General features: G+C 41.3%; 1 protein-coding gene across 1 annotated transcript in view; it reads left to right on the plus strand.

The window, feature by feature from the left end:
* The window catches only part of lmbrd1 (LMBR1 domain containing 1), a 75266-nt gene that overhangs the window by 15828 nt on the left and 36141 nt on the right, over positions 1-23297 (plus strand). Inside the window, exons 4-7 of the mRNA XM_080550311.1 lie at positions 11265-11362; positions 15447-15514; positions 17684-17772; positions 22757-22830. Of these exons, the coding sequence (XP_080406437.1) occupies positions 11265-11362; positions 15447-15514; positions 17684-17772; positions 22757-22830 (329 nt within the window). The remainder of the gene's footprint in view (positions 1-11264; positions 11363-15446; positions 15515-17683; positions 17773-22756; positions 22831-23297) is intronic.

Below are 23297 nucleotides of genomic sequence, written 5' to 3' on the forward strand. Positions count from 1 at the left end.
ATACCTATTTTTTGACACGTCTTTATTTATCTATCTGTCATCACACTTTCAAAATAGCAAGTTATCTATCACACAATCAAACTATCTATCTATCTACCTATCTATCACACTTTCAAAATATCAAATTCTCTATCTATTACACAATCAAACTATCTATCTATCTATCTCGTAAAAGTGGGAACTAATATTTCCTAAAAGACACTTGATGGAACTGTCGTTCGGGATGTAGTTTCCGCCTGTGAGACATTATGCACATTTTGCACGTATTACCTAAACCAGCCTGTAAACCTGGTCGCTACCAGGTTTGTTCAGAAGGATTGGTTGCATAGCAACCAAGCAGCAAATTATTTGAGCCACATTGATGGAACGGAACGCAAGCTAAAATTAGGGCCCGGATCTGATTTAAACCTGGATCGGATTTAATCAGTGTTGTAGGAACGGGGCCTAGGAGAAAGAACCAAACAGACGATTTAAAAGTAAACAGCAACAGCACAGAATACAGTGCAACATGGATTAGGCCTACCATAAACAGAACATACAGTAGTGATACTGTACAGCAGTGATGCTGTTTCACAAACTACCGGGGGCATCGTTGAGCGTGATGGACATGTTTACATTGCAAGAGTACTGCACAGTAGCTTGCTGTATGAATTGAATGAATGAATCGTATCATAGCCTCACTAGGCTAAAAAGTTTGGTCTATTTAGTATACCGTAGCTTAACTTTAAGGAGGGGATAAGAGCTGTGAAGGATGTTTGAAAAGAGAATGGTTGTTGCGCCATATGCATATGCACTGCGTTTTGAGCTGCTATAAAGCATAAGTAGGCTAAAAAAGGGCTAGCTTGTATAGCTTCACTTTATCTTCAATTCTGCCTGTATTGGATATCCAACGAGCCTCGGCAGTCACCACTTGTATCAATAAACAAATCACTGACAGGTTTGTGTGGTGATAAAAACTTTTATTCACGTTTTCAAATACTGCAGACAAATTATTTTTGGGATTTGTGCATACATTGTATTCGACATTGGTGGTAAAATACTTTTTTTGGAAGGTTGTAAGATAATAAGATCGCCTTTCGCACTCGCTTTATCGTTTCAGATGAACAATCAAAGCAGAGCAGTTGAGGTCCAGTTACAATGGGAGGGGGAGGGGGAGGGGGAGGGGGAGGGGACTCCCTCACACAGTCACGATCAAGCAAGAGAGCGGGAGAGAGATAATGGGAAGGGGATACAGCAGAGCGTGTCCAAAACCTGGGGTGCATTTTTTGTATGTGTGAACGAAACAAGATGATCCTACAGTGTGGTATTTCTTCCATGTGTTAACACAAATCAAGATTTAGCCGACTGGTGGTTGTCCTCTATGACAACTGTAGCAAACAGACCCGTGTCAACAAATCTCACTTCTGGCACTTTTCTATTCACAGACTAAAACCTCAAATCCAGTGTGACTGGAGCGAGATGTTTTCCGAGCCAGCCAGGAGTTAGTTTATAGTGGTATACTGTATGGTTGATGGTGGAGGGTAAACTTTTTCTTGATCGTTTACGATTAACAAACAAAGGCATGACAATTTATCTAGCATGCTCTCTCCCCCTTCAAACGATCCACCAAAAAGTGCTATGCAAAAGAAATGCATTATTATCCCATTGAAACCCCAAATCTCTACTCCTGTCTCGCATGAACATTTGTTGCATTATTAAAGCCAACTCACACTTATTCATGTCAAACCGCACTAAATATTCCCCAGCATCTCTGCGCTGTCAGAGAATACTTGATGACTGTATGGGAGTAGATAGGAGTTGGTCCTATTGCTTGGTCCTCGTTAAAGTAACCTGAATAACCTAACCAAATTCCTACTGTCCATCGCAGCAGTTCATGAGCTGCTACAAAAAAGTAGATTTTGCCAATCTATCTGATAAGGCAAACGCTCCTTGTCATAGTCTTGGTAGGCTAAAATGGTTGGTCTAGCTTGTATACAGTACAGGGTTCTTACGTTTAATCACAATCTTAATCACAAAGCCGCAAATGAGTTGGCAGGTCTTAAATATGAGTTGGTAGGTCTTAAAAATGTATTCAGATTAGGTTCAGTTTTTAAAAAAAAAATGTGTTTGGGGAAAATGTCCGGTCTGAAACGTAAGCAGTATGGTAATTAGCCTATCAGCCCCCCCCCCCCCCCCCCCCCCCCCTGCCACCCCCAACAATAGTATGGAAATAGGTCTGGAACCAATAAACACCAGCTTTGCATCCCTCAGTGAGAAAGTTTTCTTGAATTGGTATCACATGTCTTCAATCTCAGGCCTTGTCCACACCAATACGTTTTTTTGATATAAAAATATTACCGTCCACACCAGCATGTTTAAACGCAATATAAATGCTGTCATTGAGCATTCCACACCAGTAGTCTGCGATATAATTTTATCCCCATAGCCCCGCTGGCCAATCAGACGCCTCTGTCTCTCAATGTTCTCGATCATTAACTGTGCATTTATCTGTAAACAGGTTAAAAGTCCAGGTAACAGTGAAATAACTAGAAGCACTTTGTTCACATCCATTTTCCTCGCTTGTGTAGCCTCGAACACCGTTGCCTGTTGTAAACAAAGTAGTTACTGGTGCTAGGATATGACGTTGGAGGGAACAGCAAACGGCTGCAGTGCGCATGATCATAGAAATCTACGCACATGATGACGTGACGAATACAAAAAGCTCTGTCCAGTGTTTCCTCCAGGAATTTTTACAATGGTGGCGGGTAGCGCTGACCGCGTGCGCGCAAAACAACGACGTAATTTCAGCCAAAACTCGAGGATGGCCCAAAAAAATAAAATGTTTTCCTGTACTTCTCCCGTGTGTCTCTTATTGTCTGTGTCTGCATGTTTTTCCAGCATGTAATTCCGTTGTCAATAAAAAAATCGTCTCCCACGACTCTTTCCGGACACGTTGGAATTTTTACCGTAACCCCCGGAGAACCAAAGTTATTAAGCCGCAAAGGGTGCCTCATTTACCGCTGCTGGAGGAAAGTACCGCTTACCGCTGACAGCGGGGAGAGGAAATATTTCTACCCGGATATTCGCTCCTTGCTGTGTCCACGGTGATAGGAGTGGAGGATCGTAGTTTGTAGACTAGACGCAGCCTAGATGTATTCGACCAATCACAAAACAGTTTTGCAAGCGCGTCGCTTCGCGCTTGTGGGTGTGTCTAGCGCTGTGAAGGTCTGAAAAGCGGCCTAAATTTTTTTATTTTTTTTTGGTTGAGAAATCTGAATGGTGGCGGAGGAAATTCCATCGTGGCGGCCCGCCACGATGAAATGCATGTAGAGGAAACACTGCTGTCTATCTCGTCCACACGTCAAAAATATACGGCGAATATACAGCGTTTTTAAAAATCTTCACTCTGGCAGGCGTTTTTAAACATCTTCGTTTTCAGTTGGCAAAAACTCGTTTGCGTCTGGACGAACCCCCCAAAACGAATATAAAAATCCACGTTTATCAAAAAAACGTATAGGTGTGGACAGGGCCTCATAATCAGTCGTTCAGCCTATTAAATAGAGAAAAGTAGTCACTCTGCTGTTTGATATTATCGTGTGCACCACACTGAACATGGACCAGAGAAAGCAACGGAGAGAGTTGTCTGAGGAGATCAGAAAGAAAATGATAGACCAGCATGTAAGAGGTAAAGGCTATAAGACCATCTCCAAGCAGCTGATGTTGATGTTCTTTTGACTACAGTTGCAAATATTATTAATAAGTTTAAGGTCCATGGGACTGTAGCCAACCTCCCTGAACGTGGCCGCAAGAGGAAAATCGACACCAGATTGAAGAGCTAAGGATAGTGCGAATGATAGAAAAAGAGCCAAGGTACATCAGTGTCTGATCGCACCATCCGTTGCTTTTTGAGTGACCAGTTGGCTCCATGGAAGAAGACCCAGGAGGACTCCACTTTTGAAAGAAAAACATAAAAAAGCCAGACTGGAATTTGCTAAAATGCATATTGACAAGCCACAGTGCTTCTGGGAGAATGTCCTTTGGTCAGATGAGTCAAAACTGGAGCTTTTTGGCAAGTCACATCAGCTCTATGTTCACAGACGAAAAAAATGAAGCTTTCAAAGAAAAGAACACCATACCTACTGTGAAACATGCAGGAGGCTCGGTTATGTTTTGGGGCTGCTTTGCCTCATCTGGCACGGGGTGCCTTGAATCTGTGCAGGGCACAATGAAATCTCAAGACTATCTCAAGGCATTCTGGAGCGAAACGTACTGCCCAGTGTCAGAAAACTCTGTGGCAGGTCATGGGTCCTCCAACAGGATAATGACCCAAAACACATAGCTAAATGCACCCAAGAATGGATAAGAACAAAACATTGGACTATTCTGAAGTGGCATTCTATGAGCCCTGATCTGAACTGAGCTGACAAAATGTAAACAAACGTGCATGTTTGCAAGTGCAAGACACATATCTCATCCTTCACAGCTCTTGTCACCACCTTGTGGTGGCTTTTGGCAGCACTTGACACCGTGAAATTTCTGCAGCGACGGTGCTTAGATGTACCTCACTGAAGTGTTGGCCTGTACTTGTTAAACCCCTAACTACGGTACTGTATGTGTTTTGAATCTCCCCCAGTACAAGTACTGCAGTAGAGGCATGACACATTAATAACCATAGCCCAAGTTTATTTTAGATTGAATTTAAGGGGTGCGTTGCACACAAAAAGTTTACAGTAGCAGATTCATGTCCCATTGCACCTCCCCCCCACACACACAAAAAAGTGGCATCCCCTATGCTGCTGATAGTTCACAGGAAATGAGAGTCTAACCCCCCACACCCCCCATTTCCACCAATATCTTATGTCCTTTGTCATAGTGTTTCACTGGCCAGCCTCCCCTGACATTTCATTTTCACATAAATGTAATACATTTCTGCTGTCTAGATGGAAAGAAGTCCAGGTGTTGATGCCCTTGCGCAAGGCCATGGTTTGGTGGACACACAGGCATTACATTTCTCATCAGGCCTGACCTTGAGTTCTCTGCTGAGAGTGACATGGCAGTTTTTTTTTTTTTGCCATTCCTTTATTTATTTATTATTTAGACCTGTCCATACAGGTGGGTAGCAACACCAATGTTCAAGGGCAAACACCCATCTGTGTCTGATGTTAAAACATTTTGACCCTGACCTTTGTCCTGCTTGAATTGGTGGCGTTTTTCCCTCCCCAGCTTCTCAACATTTAGTAACATTATGTGATTGGAGCTTAGAGGCACCATGTTAGGAAACATAGTCTTGTTCTCAAATTGAGCTTGCTGTCATGCTGGTGCACTGCATGCTGCATGCTCTCACACTGGCTCAGAGAAGATATCTGGTACTGAGTGATGAATTCACATTAGGCCTTGTGTGGGCTAGTGTGTGTTTGATGTGGATAGCAGTTCAAAGTAGGCTCAGTATGGTCAGGAGTGCATGCACAACATAGACAATTAGAACAAATTGAAGATAGGCTAGCTTTTTAGTAGATTGCAGAGTAATCAAAGTTAAAACAATCTTTCAAAAGATCTTTGCATCCAACATTGTGATATTGTCCTTGATAAGAGGGTAGTTCTCTTAGCTGCACCATATAGCCCTAACAATATACCGTGTAGTGTCAATTCAATATGCTATAGTATACTAACATAAGCTACTTTGAGAGCACATGTATTTGTGTCTTTTTGTTGTTTGTACTTGTTTTTGATCAAAGATTGCAAGTTTTGACACTTCAAAGACATTCTTAGAAATATACCTCTTCTGCTTCCATGGGCAGCAAATTGGAGGAAATGTATAAAACGGCAAAGCACTTTGTGGAGAGCTGAGGATCGGCATTTAATTATTTAGCTCTCTCTCTTCTATTTGTCAGAGGGATTAATATGCTAAACTTTTCTCCCTGGTCAGGTGTTCTCCTCCGCACATTATCTGAGTTAGATAGTAATGGATGATCCACAGTAATGCAGTATGGCCTGATCCCTGAGTATGAACATTCATGGTGTTAGGATTAATATTACCCATTGCTTACTCCACAAGCACATATGCCAGTGGCAGCATACTGTGTGCATTTGGGCCATTTCCTTCTCTTCTGGAGTCGGCATAGGTTGCCTAGCTGTGAATGAGTGTAAACAAACACCTTAGTGGAGCAATGAGCACTGGTTTATTGAAATAAATGTCCCGCCACAACCACTGCTGACGAAAAGGGAAGAATCTTAAAACATTGACAGTTATTTGTCTTCAGTGATGACTCAGATTATTGGGGATTTCTCACTAGTCCTATGTTTTCGATAGGGCTGGAGCGACTCGTTGATTTAATCAACATCATTGATTACGGAAATACATTGATTTGCATAACGTGCATCGACGCGTCGCAAGGAAGTACAATGGCTGCGCCCGGTCAAACCATGGAAAAACCTTATCCGCAATCTAAAGTGCGGGAGTATTTTAGACAGAGACCAAACAATATGGTGCTCTGTATACTCTGCAAATTGGAAATGGAATATCACAGCAGTGCAACTGCTATTCATGAACACTTGAAGCGAAAGCATCCCGGAGTGCTTTGTGAAGACGGCAGCAAGTCAGCACAGTAAGTCCTGTTTACTTTTTGTCCCACCCACCAAGCATGATATACAGTCATGGCCCAACACATTGCACTTCTGTTTGATAATGCACCACTTCTCACAGAAAATTGTTGCAATTACAAATGCTTTGGTAGTCACATGTTTATTTTTTTGGTTTGCATTGGAACAACACAAACATGCAGAGAAAAAAACCAATCTGATGTCACACAGAACTGCAAAAATGGACTGGACAAAATGATTGGCAACATTTGTAAGAAATAATTGTATTTAAAAAATGTAATGCTCTTTTAATTTGTATTTATATTCACCTGTGGCAAGTTACAGGTGCTGACAATATGGAAATCACACTTGCAACAAGTTAAAATGAAGAAAAATGTACTCAACCTTTGTGTTGTGTATCTGTGTGTACCACACTGAGCACGGAGAAAAGAAAGACGAACAAAGAATTGTCTGAGGATTTGAGAACCAAAATTGTGGATAAGCATGGACAATCTGAAGACTACAACTCCATCTCAAGAGATCTTAATGTTCCTGTGTCCACTGTGCTCAACGTCCTCAAAACGTTTACAGCCCATGCTAACCTCCCTGGACGTGGATGGAAGAGAAAGATTTATGAAAGATTGCAACGAAGGATTGTTCGATTGGTGGATGAAAAGCCATGATCAACTTCCAAACAAATTCAAGCTGACCTGCAGACACAAGGTACAACAGTGAATGAAATTGGATACTATGGTAGGAGACCCAGGAGGACCCCACTGCTGACACAGAGACATAAAAAAGCCAGACTTGAGTTTGCCAAAACTTACCTGGGGAAGCCAAAATCCTTCTAGGAGAATGTCCTGTGGACAGATGAGACCAAAATAGAGCTTTTTGGTAAAGCACATCATTGTGCTGTTTACTGAAAATGAAATGAGAACACACAACATGGTGGAGGTTCACAGATGTTTTGGGTTGCTATGCTGCTTCTGGCACCGGATGCCTTGACTGTGTGCATGGCATCATGCAATCTGAAGACTACCAACGAATTTTGGGGCCGCAATGTAGGACCCAGTCTCAGAAAGTTGGGTCATAGGTCTTCCAGCAGGACAATGACTCAAAGGATACTTCAAAAAGCACACAGAGATGGTTTAAGATAAAGCTAGAGAGTTCTGAAGTGCCCAGCAATGAGTCCAGATCTAAATCCCATAGAACACCTGTGGAGCGATCTCAAAACAGCAGCATCCTTCAAATGTGAGAGACCTGGAGCAGTTGGCAAAAGAAGAGTGGTCCAAAATTCCAGTAGAGAGGTGTAAGAAACTCAAACCTCATGGTTATAGGAAGTGATTGATTTCAGTTATGTTTCCCAAAGGGTGTGCTACCAAAGTATTAAGTTGAGGGAGCCAATCATTTTGTCCAGTCCATTTTTGGAGTTCTGTGTGGAATGATATCAGATTTGGTTTTCTGCCTTTATGTGTTATTCCAATGCAAACAAAAGAAATAAACATGTGGATACCAAAGCGTTTGTAATTACAAACATTTTCTGGGAGAAGTGATGCATTATCTGACAGAAGTGCAATATTTTTGGCCATGACTGTTGTAGGATTATCAACACATGGAACTTGTTTCTGTTAGTATGTGTCACTTAAAATGTATTTTCAAAATGTTTCTTCATCGTCCCCATATTAAAAGTAATTTCTGCACCACTGCTAAGGTAACATTACACCATGTATCATCTAACGTTGTTATTTGGTAACGTTTTATATTTTCTGTTTACTTTAACAGTTATGTATGAGTTTGAATTTGAGGTCCAGTATTTTTCTGTTCAGGCATCTGACAAAAAGTGTCTATTATTATTATGAATAATATCATACAGCCCAACACAGAAGTGACATGGAAATTAATAATTATTCTAATGTTCTTTATGTGTCTCTTTTCAGGATGACGCAAAGCAGTGTGGAGGATGTTTTTCATAAAAGGAACCCACCTTGTATCTTGTTACTTTTGTTTGTTTTTAAGAGAAGATGATTGAATAAAATATTGAAATATTAATGAGACATTTTTTTAAAAATATTTAGTATATTAGTATTTATATAAGGAATTGGTATATTAATTGAGCAATACAAATATACTAATCAAAAACAATCACAAACAATAATAATCGTTAGAATAATCGATAAATCAGACGCTAGATTAATCGACTAATTGATTTTTTTTATTTATAAATTGTTAGATTAATCGAAAAACAACAAACTATTCTCAGGTCGAACATACTTATCTTACTTGGCCTACTCTGATTGAATCAAATGCTGACTAATACGTTAATAGTCCATGCTTTTGATGGTACAATTTGTCTAATGCTAAGCATGGATATTGTTGTTCAGACTGAATTAGAAACAGAAACCATATTCAGCACCAACAGCAGTACACTGAGCATTACCCATCACATCATTAAAATACTCACATTTATATTCCAGAATATTTCCCCTTTTTTTTTATTTTATTTGTTACTGTTGACATGTTTGTCATGCTTCCCACACTGCTGAGGCATTGCCATTATTTGTCTGATTGAGTGAGGGCTACCCTACTGTTTCACCCAACTACAGTATAGTGTTCCACAATGATTCAGTACCATAGAATCAATTTAGTAGAAGCATTTAGTATTTAGCTTCACAATACGAATGGTGCTAATTAATCATCCCCTCGTGGAATTGCAAAGCCCACCTTGTTTTTCCAGAAACTTCTCTCAGACATGCGTCTCTGTGAGTTATTTTGGGGTTTATGTTTTCACTGACATCCATTAGTCACGGATAGAGAACCCCCCAGCCATAAATAGCTTCGTTCTCCTTTAAGTGTCTTTCCCTCACCTCCGCTCCATGAATTCATAATGTTATGGAGTGTTTGTGCCTTGCCTAAAAGAAGCTGTCTGCACTGGCACAGCCAAACAAACAAGAAAGCTCTGGATCCTAGAATATTCAGTCACTCCCCAGGGGCTGGAGGATTCACTGAACTCCTCACGCAGCTGATACAATAGCGCACTGGTTTTGGTGAATAAAAGCTTTTTGGGGAGCAATATTTACATTCAAAGGGAGACTTCTCTTTCCTCTGTTAATGTTGGAGGTGAAATTGGCTTCTAGCCGCTTCATTGGTTTGCCTAAAGCCGATAGGGAATAGGCCTATAGGAGAAGAAGGATAACCTGCTGAAACGTAAATGCTACTCTAATTGAATCAATTGTTCAGTTCAGTGAGTCCTAATATGTAGGGAGGGACCAGTGTAAAAAATCTGCATTTTATTGACATGTTGGCAGTCATGGAACCCCGTGTAGGGTGATTAGATGTGTAAGGAGAATACCTGAGTCAGTCTTGTTTTACTACCTTGATATGATGCAGATTGCTTTGCATGGTTGGAAAGTCCTGTTTACACAGAATGGTCCCTTAAAAGCTTATAAGAAACATGTTGTAGCAATTTAATGAGTGAGCATGGGAGCTAGTAGGACTCACTGCCTTCGTATCCATGATGCTTTTATCATTGAATGTTTGCAGGCAGGAGTCTCGTGGTTAGATAGCCTAGCAGTATATGTATACTGTGTATCACAGGGACAACGTAGCTAATGGTATATGTATACTGTGCTTGATATGAGTGCAGGAAAGGATTGTGAACAGCGTTGATCTATTGAAGTGACCATTATGACCAAAAGCCTTTAGAAAACAATAGGAAATGTTTGGATGTGTACCTGCACATCTGGCATAGCTTAATTCTTCTTTGCCCCAGGCTCTGTTATACACTTTCTGCAACTATTATTATCACATTAGATGTTGTGTTGTGCTGCTCTCTCCTTTTCTTTTTCTAACCTCTCTAACAGTCTACTGTACTTCGACCTATGTGTTAATGTTCATCCATCTCTCTCTACGTCACAATATGAGATAATTGAATGGTTGATATTACACTACACTATACTGTAGATATGGTATATATAGTATTATGTCCACGACATGAATTTCATTTTTTTAATGCCCCTCTTATGTGATTTCTTTCTTTTTTTTTCTTTTTTTTTTTTCATCTTCCTTTATTTCAGGCATGTTGCATAATCAGACATGTGGGGATAACGGAACAGTGTACTGTACCTCACAGTGGTATTATTGTCAATTTCCACCAAATGTTTACATCTGCAAATGTGACATCGATTTAGTATCCCATTAAGAGATAATTACAATGCAATGATTACATTCTCTGCCTAACTGTTGGATCTCTCTTCCGTAGCCATGATGTTCAAACACACCCTACCATGATGAGATAAATCATGTCCTCAAATACCCAACTTTGTTGTGACATCTATCTCTGAGGAAATAATTTCTCTTAAATTCAGTAGCTAACATCTAATGTGTTGTTAGTGGGAGTTTATGAACAGAGACCACCTACAGTTTGACTTTCACAGTGGCCCCCAAACTATCACTCTAGATTAAAATGCCTCTCAATTGCTTTATTTTCTTCAGAAAAGCAATTTCAACCTCCCATAGGGATGGATGTACACAACGTGTTTGGGCTTCACATATTGAAAATATTTTCCAAATCATGGCAAATGATCAATTTGTCTTCCTCGTCAATTTTTTAATAGTCTCTTTCTGTCTCTCTCTCTCTCTCTCTCTCTCTCTCTCTCTCTCTCTCTCTCTCTCTCTCTCTCTCTCTCTCTCTCTCTCTCTCCATACAGCACTTTACTCCATCATCCTGTTCTGTGTCTTCATGTGGATCCCCTTTGTGTACTTCTACTATGAGGAGAAGGAGGATGACAACGTCAACAAGTGCTTGGTGAGGCTTATTTGTCCTCTTACACCCACAGTGTGCCAGAGACTGATGTGACATTTCACTCACTCCATTTCACTTTCACTATTCCCTCACTATTGGTCCTTACTACCGTACTGTGATTTAACTGAAAAGTAGCCTTGATTTCATTTAATGACCAATGGCTGCAATTCTCTTATGCAGATGTATGTACACAGTCTACCTATTTGTCTATAGAAATGGGTGACACATTATATGACAGGGGTACACATAACATATTTATAACATGTGACATAAACACTTCACAACACCTTCTTAAATGTAATGTCAGCCTTTTATATTAGTGTTCTGAAAGGCAAACCAGTCAGATTAAATCGAGAGTGGATGTCAATATACCGTAATAGTCTCCCCAAACTATACTATAAATTGCTCCCAGTGAGCGGGCCGGCGCCTTGCATGGTAGCTTGCCGCCATTGGTGTTTGAATGTGTGTGTGAATGAGAGGCCGTTGTAAAGCGCTTTAGATAGGCGCTATATAAGTGCAGTCGATTTACCATTTACCATACATTTTTCTGTCAGAATGTGCCTCTTCGGCATACAACCAATAACTGGTTTTTGCCCCTCTATTGCTATAAATATGTACTTGAAAATGTGTGTTGGATGGCGCTGTCTGATTGAAAGGTATAATCTGATTGAAAGAAAGTATAGTACACGGAGGGCCTGGATGTATGTGCATGTAGGGCCTTCATGTTCATTGTAATAGTATGAGTAGGCTAAGAGCCATTACAATACACTAAGGGTCCATCATCATACGGTCAAATTACTTATATCCACTGATTCATTAATTGTTCATAAACATGAAGCATGTATCACCCCTAAGCAATGCTCCTGAATGATTCATGAGGTTTTAAACAACATGTTGAACCATAGCTTCCCTGCAGCCAAAAACAGACATAAACAAACAGTGGGCATTAAAAGCCATTGTACATTAAAACCCAATCAAGAGTATAAGAAAAATAGCTGAGGTATTCTAGCAACAATTACAGCTTGAACTGGCTAGAAAGCTATTCTTAACTTCATCATTTATAACCTTATTTGAAATCTAAAACTGAAATGACACATTACCCGTGCAAACTTGTAACAAACTACGACTTTCTATGCTATCATTGGCTGTGTAGGCTTGAACCCTAGGTTCATTATGTCCATGTTGTAGCTAACTAATGTCAGCTACAAGGCTATATGCTTGCTTATCAAGAATAGGAGCATTGTCTTATGTCAGGTATCATCATTCTAAAGCGACGCTGCTTTGCCTGAACTACCTGTCTTAAAAATACTGGAATAATTCTTGATTTTTAAAGACTTTCTGTGTCCACAGAAATATTGTGCTGTCATACCAGAAAATCAATCCGCCAGCCATTTCTTTTAATGGTATTATGAATGAATGGACTTTATTGTCATTGCTACAGTACAGGTACCAAACAACGACATTTAGGAGGGGTGGCTCCCCTGGTGTTAGGAAAGGGAAAAAAAAACACTTTAAAAAAAAAATCACAAGAAGGGAAGGAGCTGGTTTACATAAATAAAGGCTATGTACACTATTACAACCTACTTTACAAACTATCCAAACTCAGTTAAAACCATTGGCTTTTTTTTAACTTACTTATATGCACTGTTTTGTATACACAAAATTATAATGAGCACCTGTTTCATTTTGTATTAAATGTGATTGGCTAAACCAACTGGCTAGCTGACCAATCTTCTTTGCTAGCTTTCGTCCTCATTGCCTCCTTTCCTAGTTATACAGTCATGTAACTAAGACATGTGCTATCTGTTGTAAGACAATGGCATATTGCTGCCTTCCACGGGTTGGAGTTGGAAATGCGCATTTAGGATACATCCTCAGCCATATCACAGCCTCATACTCGAGGTGACATTGATAACTATATACAGTGCCCTAAGTAATGGGACAGTGAAGCATTTTTTCTTCTTTTGCCTCTACACTCCAAAATGTGGATTTGAATTAGTATTTCTCATTACTTTGTGTGGATTACACAAAGTAATGAGACAGTTGGCTTGGCAGGTGTTTCTGTGTAAGTCAGGTGTGTTCTGCCGCATCAGTGCAGCAGGCATAAGAGAGCTGTCAATGTCTAGTATTGGTTCCAGGCTTTGTGTTTGTCTTGGAGTCTGCTATTGGTGTCTGTCAACATGAGGACCAATTTAGGCTGAAACCTTTTTAGGCTGAAAGTCTGAAAAAACACTGGTGACCTCAAGCAAGCGCAAACAAGCTGGTAGGCCAAAGCATGACTTCTACAGCGGATGACCAAAGAATGCTCACCATAGTTAGATAGAAAACCCCCAGAATAACTGTGCCACTGATCAGAAACACTCTCCGGGAGGGAGGCATACTGTGAATGTGTCAGACTACCATCCACAGAATATAGTCTAAAAAGTACTTAACAAGCCTGCAGAAGTTTTAGGCAAAAATACCTCAAAACAAACAACAACTGATAATGGCTGCAGTACAGGCCTGGCAGAGCATCACCAGAGAAGATACCCAGTGTCTGGTGTGGTCAATGGGTCGCAGAATTCAGGCAGTTATTGCATGCAAAGGGTTGTCAACCAAATACTAAACGTGAGTGCTTAATTTGGACATTTGATACATTTGTGATACATTTGTCCCATCACTTTTTGGTACCCTGAAACAGGGGGACTATACATAAAAAGTGTTGGAATTTCTCAGTATTGAAACCAATATTATATGTACGAAGATACCATCAAATAAAAACTGGGAATCTCGACTTTAACCTCATAGTAATTGTGATTGATTTCAAATCCAATCTTTTGTTAGCATTAGAGCCAAGTGTAGAGGCAGAAGAAGAAACAAATGCGTCACTGTCCCAATACTTAAGCAGGGCACTGTATATAAGTGCATACAGGCCAGTGGCTTGCCCACTCGTCTTGCACATGACACGTCTCCTTTTTACCTAAGAAATACTGTGCTACCAATTACAACTTCACAGTACTGTCAGTTTTAACATGCTGGCCCTTTGTATAATATACTTCACCTTTCAATTTGAGAGTTCCATCCAAGACACTTTTTATTCAAGCAAGCATTTACTGTATATAAATCCAGTTATATAGAGTCACGACAGAGGTACAATGGCCAATTATTGGTTGGATGTAAGAAGGACATTCTGACAGAAAATAAATTGTTTCGTGGGACCTTTATTTTGACAGCCATTCCTGATTTAATCTGACATAGCCTACCACACCTATATCATAAATGACATAGATTTTACATAAATATGTTATAAAAGGCTGATAACATTTATGAAGGTATTATGAAGTGTTTGTTAGATGTTATAAATGTGTTATCGTATATCCCTTTCATATAGGAAAGGGTTATCAATGAGGGTACTTTGCACTAATTTGACCTTGCCTATGAGCACCTATGGCTGTCTCTTTGTGGTGAAGGTACGGCTATTTATTTATTTATTTTGTGCTAAATCCCAGAGGCTTTAGTCACACACTGACAGGATCATCAGTGAAGTGAGGGATTACACTCTTAATGAAAAAGAGAGCTTGAGGTAAAAACATCAGTCTCAATAAAAATGCTCTCAATATAAATGTCAAAATCCCCCAAATAGCCACCAAGTAAAGCTTTGCTCTTCGAAATTAGATGGGCCATTGGCCTCTGCTAAGTTGACTGTATAAAGCATGTAGGAATAAAGCCCTTTCCCCCTAAACTGAATATTGCTGAAATTTCAAATATTGGTCTCCAAGGACACTATAGTGAATGATGTAGAGATTACATGCCACAGAGGTTTTTCCTTTCCTTATGTTAGTTTTGAGCTGACAGAGGCACTTTCTCTCAGGCGAGGAATTCTTTTGAATCATTACTTTTTCAAAGCCCTCTGAAGTGGGATATCGAAGAGACAGACTCATGCAGGTTGAAAGACTTCTGGGCTGCGGTTCTCACTTCCCATTGTCCTTATGTAAACAGCATATGGAATTAGCCCCTTTCTCCCCAACCGTCCCGACTCCCTCCTTGATGAATTTGATTTTATCACAGTCTTGATTAACCACAATTACATGTTCTTCTTTCCTTACAGCAAGTGAAAAATGCTCTGAAGTACACAGTTGGGTTCATCATTGTCTGCGTGGCGCTCCTGTTAATTGGGTAGGTACCTGTATGAGACAGTCAGCTTTGATACTTTTTCTGTTTAGATGGTCTGCACTAAGCTCTTAGTTCTCAAATGCAGTGCCTAAGCACTATGCGATTTGCCAATTCTTACAATTGGATAGCCTGTCACATTACATGAGGAGGAGAAAGTTCCCCCGCATGACACTTTTACATTTAATGACTTCACTGAAGAACATAATACAACTCTGTGTGGGTGAGTGGTACTGACCCTGGAAGGTCCTGGGTCAACCCTTTGGTGTGAATGGATCCAAGAAGAACGCCACTATCATGAACCTGGGTAATACCTGGGCTATTTGGACTGAGTGGGGCTTAATGTATCAAAGGGGGGGGGGGGGGGGGGGGAGCAGTTAGTAGCTTTTTACAATTCTTACCTGATTTGAAGGGTTTAGATTTAGGCCTATCCTTGATAAAAACCGAAGTGAATTGTCTCCTTCATGATTGAGTGGCTTAAACATTATGTGATGCTTAAATCTATAGTGATACATGGTCTCAACCATGTTTCATTTAACCTCAGGTTTACACTGTTTATGTTCAACAGTGCCTACAATGCATGAACATAATGAATTTATTTTTCAATGGCGACAGTAACATGCTTGCAGTTCAGGTCATATCATTTGATGTGCTCTCAACCATTAAATGGTGCAGGGATGGAAGGGCTTCCTCAATTGGGGATAGGGGAAGACACGTGGTTTATTTCCACGGCCCAAAGTTGTAAAGTTCTCAACTCTTCTTCGACAGAAGCAATTTGGTCCCTACTTTACCCTTTGAACTGACCCAATTTCCCCTTTGTACCGATAAATTGTTGTTCAGCTTGATGTGTGGCGACATGACCAGAAGACATCAGGCCACTGTTTCGTTGACTCTTCATTGAAGATCGTGTGCCTGAACACAGCCTGTCTTTTGTTTAACGCCTACACCTGGTCAAGGCTCTTAAAAGGACCATTGACCTTAAACTGTCTTTAATTCAGTGCATTCTGTCTCAGGTTAAGGCCTGTCTTAACGGGGCTACAGTTATCTAAACTCAGTCTTGGTGGAGCTGTGAAATCCAGTCATTTCGATAACAGTTAGCATCACAAACATTTTGCTGTAAAGTAAATCCATCATTAATTTAGCTGAAGAGTAAACAAAATCAGCCATTTGTATAAACTGAGACAAGTAATAATGCTAAAATACATAATTTATTATGGAACTGGAACCCAGGCATAATAGGGATCCAATAGTGCTGAAAAGACGGTTACTTAAGCGGCTGTGGAGAAGGTAAAAATATCAACAGTACTAATGCATCAACAAGATATTGAAGGTAATTTAATTTGAGTTACTTAATTCCAAGGACTCACTTCAGTGAATGTCTGGTTAGAGCATCAGCACTCTACAACAAACCTGGATGACTCATGGGGGATACCTTTCTACATAAGCCCTGATGATTTCCTTCTGTTTTGGTTTGTCTTCGACCCAAATGTAAACAAACCTTGGTAAGACATATCTGTCGAAGACATATCTGTCGATTTTGCTAACATAAAAGCAACACTACTCTATTTAAAAAAAGTTTTGAACTTGAAAGATTTGAACTTTTATTTGTCCCAGAGGGTAATTGAGATGAAGTAGAAACATGATTGGAAGTTACACTGTGAATCTGGATGAATTACTGCCTCCCAGTGAGGTTGCAGAATTAATTGAAATGTAAGTATTGTGACTATTGTTAGGGTCATGTTTGAGACACTTATTTATTATGGAAATGGAGACCCACATGTATCTGTCTCACAATAACCTGTGTTAAATAAAAATAGGCACTCTCTTCTACGGGTTTGAATGACATGTTTACAGATTAGGCTGTGGTTTGATTAATGCTTTTGTAAGACTGAGGGAAATGAACAATCTATCTAACTCTGTTTGATAAATAATAGTTAAAGCATTCCTTATGACATGCATAACAAATACTATGGTAATTACCATTGTAGGCTAACAAAATGCATAAAAAGAAAAAAGGAATTAAACTACGTTGCCTCTGGCTCAGAGCTTGAAACGAAAATGTTGTTGGTAAAAATGGTTGATTATGTAGAGAGTTGTCGTAGCACTACTACAGCACTTGTTTTTTATTACTAATAAACCCACATGTTGATGTGTATCTTCCTCATCCTTTTGCAGTGCCTTCGTTCCTCTTGACCCCCCGCCCAGTCAGAATTCCACCCAGTGGGAGAAAGTCCAGTACCTGTTGGAGGAGCTGGGGAGTAACCGTAAGTAAAGCCCGTTGAACGGCGGTACGTGTTACGCCAAACTGGCTCTTTATCAGAGAGAGCCTCATGAGAGTCTCAGTGCAGTAATGCATCTCCTGTAGTGCCGGTATTGAAAAGCTGTATCAGACAGAGAGACGGATGCCACAGGCTGCACACAAAGGTGACATTGCCTCGTCAATGTCAACCAGCCTCATTGTGTTGCCCACACCCACTGTCTCCAGACAACGCCTCTCCTGCCTTTGATGTGTCACTCAATAACCTCCCACCCTGCAAACATTTGACGAGTGTGCCCTCTTTTCTTCATCAGTTCCTGAATAGAAATAGATACATATAAACATTTATTTCTCTTTTTTCTGTAACATTTGAGTGTAGGAACACTTATAAGGCACTCATTTGTAGCTTATAAGTGTTTAGAAAGTAGCTAATTAGCCAATTTGAGGGTATTACTAGCCATTTCTTAGGTCTCTATTCAGTGTTTTCTTATTCTCGTGTTATAAGTCATGTACCGGTAGTAGCTGCCCAGTTAGATTTCAGCAACCCTCCAATTACTGGCTTATGTCCAGGGCTTGAACCAGTGACCTTGGTACCTTGACGCCAATAACAGTCTTGTGTGGGTGTGTGGGGGAGTGTCTTGAGGGCCTACATAGAAAGCAAACACTACACATGAGTGTCTAATATGTGTTCACTGAAATAAAGTGTTAAACTGTTTTCTATTTCCTAACATGACTTGCGTTTGAATGTGCACAGTTGAATAATCTTCTTGCATAATTAGCCTAATGTGAATGAGGTCATATGACGTGCATGTGTATACATGTATGTGTCTTAGCCAGTGGCCATGTTTGTGTGGGCATAACTCCAAGAGAGAAAACATCTGAACCTCCAGGGCTCTGTGGCATCTGTGGATCAGGGAAGAAGTCGATCCATCTGTCATCAACTTTTCACTGTAGCAGACCCTGGCCTGCACCCCCCCCCCCCCCCTTCCCCTTCCGACCTCCCTCCCTGGGCGCTGGGGCAAATTGCAGGGCTCCTTAGGAGGAAATGTGGGGATCATCCCCCCTCCTAATTCCCCTTCTCCTCTTCCCCTTATCCTCTCTCCAGATGGGAGGTTAATTGAGCAAAGGGAAGACACTCCTTTCTAAGTCAGCCTCTCGACCTCGTGCTGCAAACTGCTCATTTAGGCCACTGCAGCTCAAATGGGCCGACCATTACATTATTCACAATGGTGCAATGAGGCCTGGCTGCTTGCAAGATCACTGTAGCAACTATGCCATTTTTTCCGGCACTGATCCGAGAACTGGATTATTTCTCTGGAGCATTGGATGCTGTTTGCTACTGCCAGCGCTAGCTCTCGTATGGCAGGCCACGCTGAGACAAACGCCCTGGACCAGAGCTATGCCAGCGTGCATGTATGCCGTTGTTTGAGGTTATAGTCTTTTCTTTTTTCCACAAATCTTTCCCCTCCCTCTGGTCTCAGCACTTCTTCTCTCTTAAAGCCACTGTCAGTGATATTTTCTGTATTTTTGTATACTGAAATGTACCCCTTGCTTATGATGAATGTCACTTAATAGTATAATGAGAGTACGACAACTGAGTTACCTTATCATAAAGGAATATGGACCTAATTTGCTTGGTTTAACTAATATGCTTTTGTGGTCCTAGAAGACTTTGGGCCGGTTTCAGAGACAAGGCTTAAGCCTAGTCCTGGACTAAATCACACTTTCAATGTAAAATCTCCATTGAAGATGTTTTTTAGTCTAGGATTAGGCTTAAGCCTTGTCTGTGAAACCGGCCCAAAATGTAAAACTTCAAATCTAATACTGCTCTCATCCATCCTGCTGCTGTCATCCAATAGATATATAATATAAATCAAGTACAGTACTGCTAGTTAATATGCATTTGTTCCATTGTTTTACGTTTGTTGGTGTCCCTGCATGCAGAAACCACTGATGGTGCTTTTAACAGTGCACTTTACTTATATAGCTTCTACTGTACCAGAAGTACCAATTCACCTGGCTCTCACAGATCTGGGAAGCTGGGAAGGTCACATCTTAAGACCACTTTAACAACCAGGTCATTGAAAATCACCTTGTTGTAGTGTGCTGGTATTTTAAGTGTGTGCTTTGAATATGCTCAAGTGCATGAGCTCCAGTCATCCCGCAGACTGTTTGAGAGGATCACTCAATCCTTTTGCCTTTGTCGGGGTAGTACAGTACATTTCCTTGTCTACCCTCCCAAAAGTGGAGAGCAACATCTTCCCCCCCCAAGCCCTCTAAGCCTGCAAAGACAGAAAGTCTCCCAAAACCCACAGTAATCCAATGATAGCCTTGAGTGACTCTGTGACTGGCTGTGACAGAGCCACTGTCCTCCGAGGGGTCTTAGAGCCGCCGCGGCTCTCACATTTCTAGAGAGATACAAGAGGCATTTTTAATGAATATGAAAGCGCAGAGATGTTCCACAGGAATAACGGCAAATGTTAAGAAAAGAGCATGTTTGTCACAATCACCACCTGAGCAGAGCCTGATGGGGCCATGCGCCGTTACTTCTCACAATGGATGGGTGTTCTGACAGAGCGACGGCCTGCTGATCTCAACTTGCCCCAGTGCATAATGGCTACCCCTCTGGGCTTTCCTCGCTAACTAAATGGGGTCAAAGAGACCCTGGGGATTCATGGTGTTGTGGTGGCTAGTAACAGAGCCCTTGTCCTTCACGCTTTGCAAAGCAGAGATGATCCCCAGAGGAGGCCCCCTTGTCATTAATAAACCCCCCAGCTTCCATTCTGCTATTGGAATTATCAGTGCCTCTCTTCTAAATTAATGATTCGTTTTCACTTCCAGCTGTTTAGGGGAGGTCTCTCGTGGTCTTAAATGTTTTTCTTTCAAATTTGGTTTACGTTAGAAAGCTAGTAGTTTGAAGGCTATGGGGAAGGTTTATTTGGAGTGGAAATATCTCCTCTTAATTATGCTGCAAAGGACCGGCACTGAATTCACCGAGACATCCTCCCTCCTTTGACTTAACCCCCTGCTGTGCGGGATCAAGCGACTGAGGAGGAAGACACATGTAGAAAGACAAATAGTATAATGTACGAGAACAAGATAATGTCTTAGCTTTGCCTTTGATACTCTATTATCAGGAGCACTATTCTGTGCTCCTCAGTCTGGAAAGACAAACTAGTGGATCACATTTTACTGCAAGTTCCCCTTATACCTTTCAGGTATTGATGGAGTTCTATGAAAAGGCAATACATGGGTAAACATACAACACAGTACATTGGTAATTGCATAATACTGGATTTTGATGGATTGTTTTATTACACTTTTTGAGATAAGGGCTGTTAATAACTGGTAATAACACAAATAGTAATGATACAACATACCATACAATTACCTAAATATTACTTAACAACATGTCAATACAATGTTATTACTAGAGTTTTTACTCTTACTAGTACACACGTACTGTAAAGAGAAAATCATATGTAAAGTGTTATCTATACCTTAGTCCTAACAACATTTGCCATAGCTACCTGATATTTGAACAGACAATTTTCAGGAGTAATGCCAGTATGTCTGACTGCTAAGTCTTCCTGCTGCTTTCTGCTTTCACATGGTTCAATTGGGTTCGTCCTCGAAGCCCACTAATACAGTGAACTTAGTGTGTTTCCATATCTGCATGATTCTATCGTGACACAGAGAAACCCGGTGCTAAAGGAGCTCCTTAATAAACACCTCTCTGTGGCAGCCTCCACAGTGTACACAAGCCTGAAGGGCTATATGCACTGGGAGATAAGGGCCTCCTCATTCCTGCGCTGTTGGAATCCAGGCTCTGCAGATGTGGAGCACCACCGATAATAGACAATATTCTTTCTGTCTAATCCCCGGAAAATCTGCTCAAGACACCAAGCAGAGAGGCAGGAAACATCCTTCCACCTCTTTGTGGGGAGTTCCTAAACAGAATGGCACCATTGTCCTACCTAACCAAGCTCGTCACTTAACAAAAGCGGCAAGACCACAAAGCCGGACACCTATTTGAATGTTAACGTTCATCGCAGCTGTTAGACTTCAACGCTTTTTTGCCTACTGTACAATGGAGAGCAGTTATATCATTTATCTTCATTTTCCGCCCTCCTCTGTCCCCCAAGCTTATGAAAAGCCTCCCAAAATTATTGGTGGATGACAAATTTAACACAGCTCCAACTTTCCATGTCATAAATAAAGACATTTGGATCAAATGTTCTGCCCTAGGAGTGAGATTAGCGTTTGAAGCTGGATGCAGCAGTCTGCCAAGCAGGGTGATATTCAGGCCCACGCTGACAGGTGGGCCGTGCACCACTGGGGCTGCTGCTGAGGGGTGGTGGGTAACCACCAGGGGGCGACCATGTGGCTGCTTTCAGTCACCTCCCCGTGACAGGTGGGATCCTAACAGGGGAGAGAGGCGATCACTCTCCCCATCAATCCCTGTCTTCTGGCTCCAGCCCCTGACAGCTGGTGTGACACCCGCTGTCACCCTCCCCTGACGGGTGGCCCCCTCTCCCCCCCTCAATCAAAGGTGACACGCATCAACTTAATCTACAGGACAGCGACCGGGCATTGTTAATGTACTGCACTATTCTTTTAGCATCTAAAATGATATTAGCCGCCTTCGAAGGTCCTTTCCCTTTTAATGTACTGGAAAAGCTTGACGTTTTGAGGGCGAATAGATCGGTGACCTTTCGGGTGACACGCCCCGAACCGCAATCGGGAACAAATGGAAACAGATGGGCAAAAGAAATAATCTGAAACGGCAGCTCTCTCTGAAATATCCCCTCACGTGTAGCGTACATCATTAGAGTTTCCAGAAAAAAAAGCAGGCGGCTCTCAACATTTTGGCGTAACATCAGCGGGACCAGTGTACTTTGTCAGAGGTCAGGTATAAATCTCTAATGGCTGTGCTCTCTCTCTCTCTCTCTCCCTCTCCCTCTCTCTCCCTCTCTCCCTCCCTCCTGCAGATGGCTTACCTGCTCTGTCTTTCTCCATCAGCTCCCTGACCTTGATTGGCATGCTGGCAGTGATCACTTACACGGTGAGTAGGGACCAGAGACGGGTGGCGCTGTCGCTTCATCGATTTGCATGGGCTTGAGAGAGCCATAACTGCACATGAAATAAGACTCACTTGTCCAAGGGGAACGTTTCTAAACCTGCCTGTTCAGTGGCTTAAAGGGACATCCTTCCCATTCAGCCCATAAAAACTAAAGGACAGACAAGTTGATGTACACAGCCATGCAGCATCATATGCTGTAGCCTTTCATCTAATAGGTAGCGATGTGAACAGTAGAATAGATTTGACTAATATATCGTTAGCCTCATAGCCTAGAGTCAAGTCATGCTTCACTTGTGGTCAGCCGAGCCATCTTTGTTTGTAGTGTCAAAAATGTCAAAGAGATGACTTGGGCAGATAGTGATTTTGGAATGTAAACAAGCATTCTGAGGATGGCATAGGCAATAATGCACAGTAAATCAGCAGTGTTAGGAGAGTAGAGTTAGGCAGAT

Source organism: Nansenia antarctica (genome assembly GCF_963989245.1).
Source record: "Nansenia antarctica genome assembly, chromosome: 1".
Taxonomy (NCBI): domain Eukaryota; kingdom Metazoa; phylum Chordata; class Actinopteri; order Argentiniformes; family Microstomatidae; genus Nansenia; species Nansenia antarctica.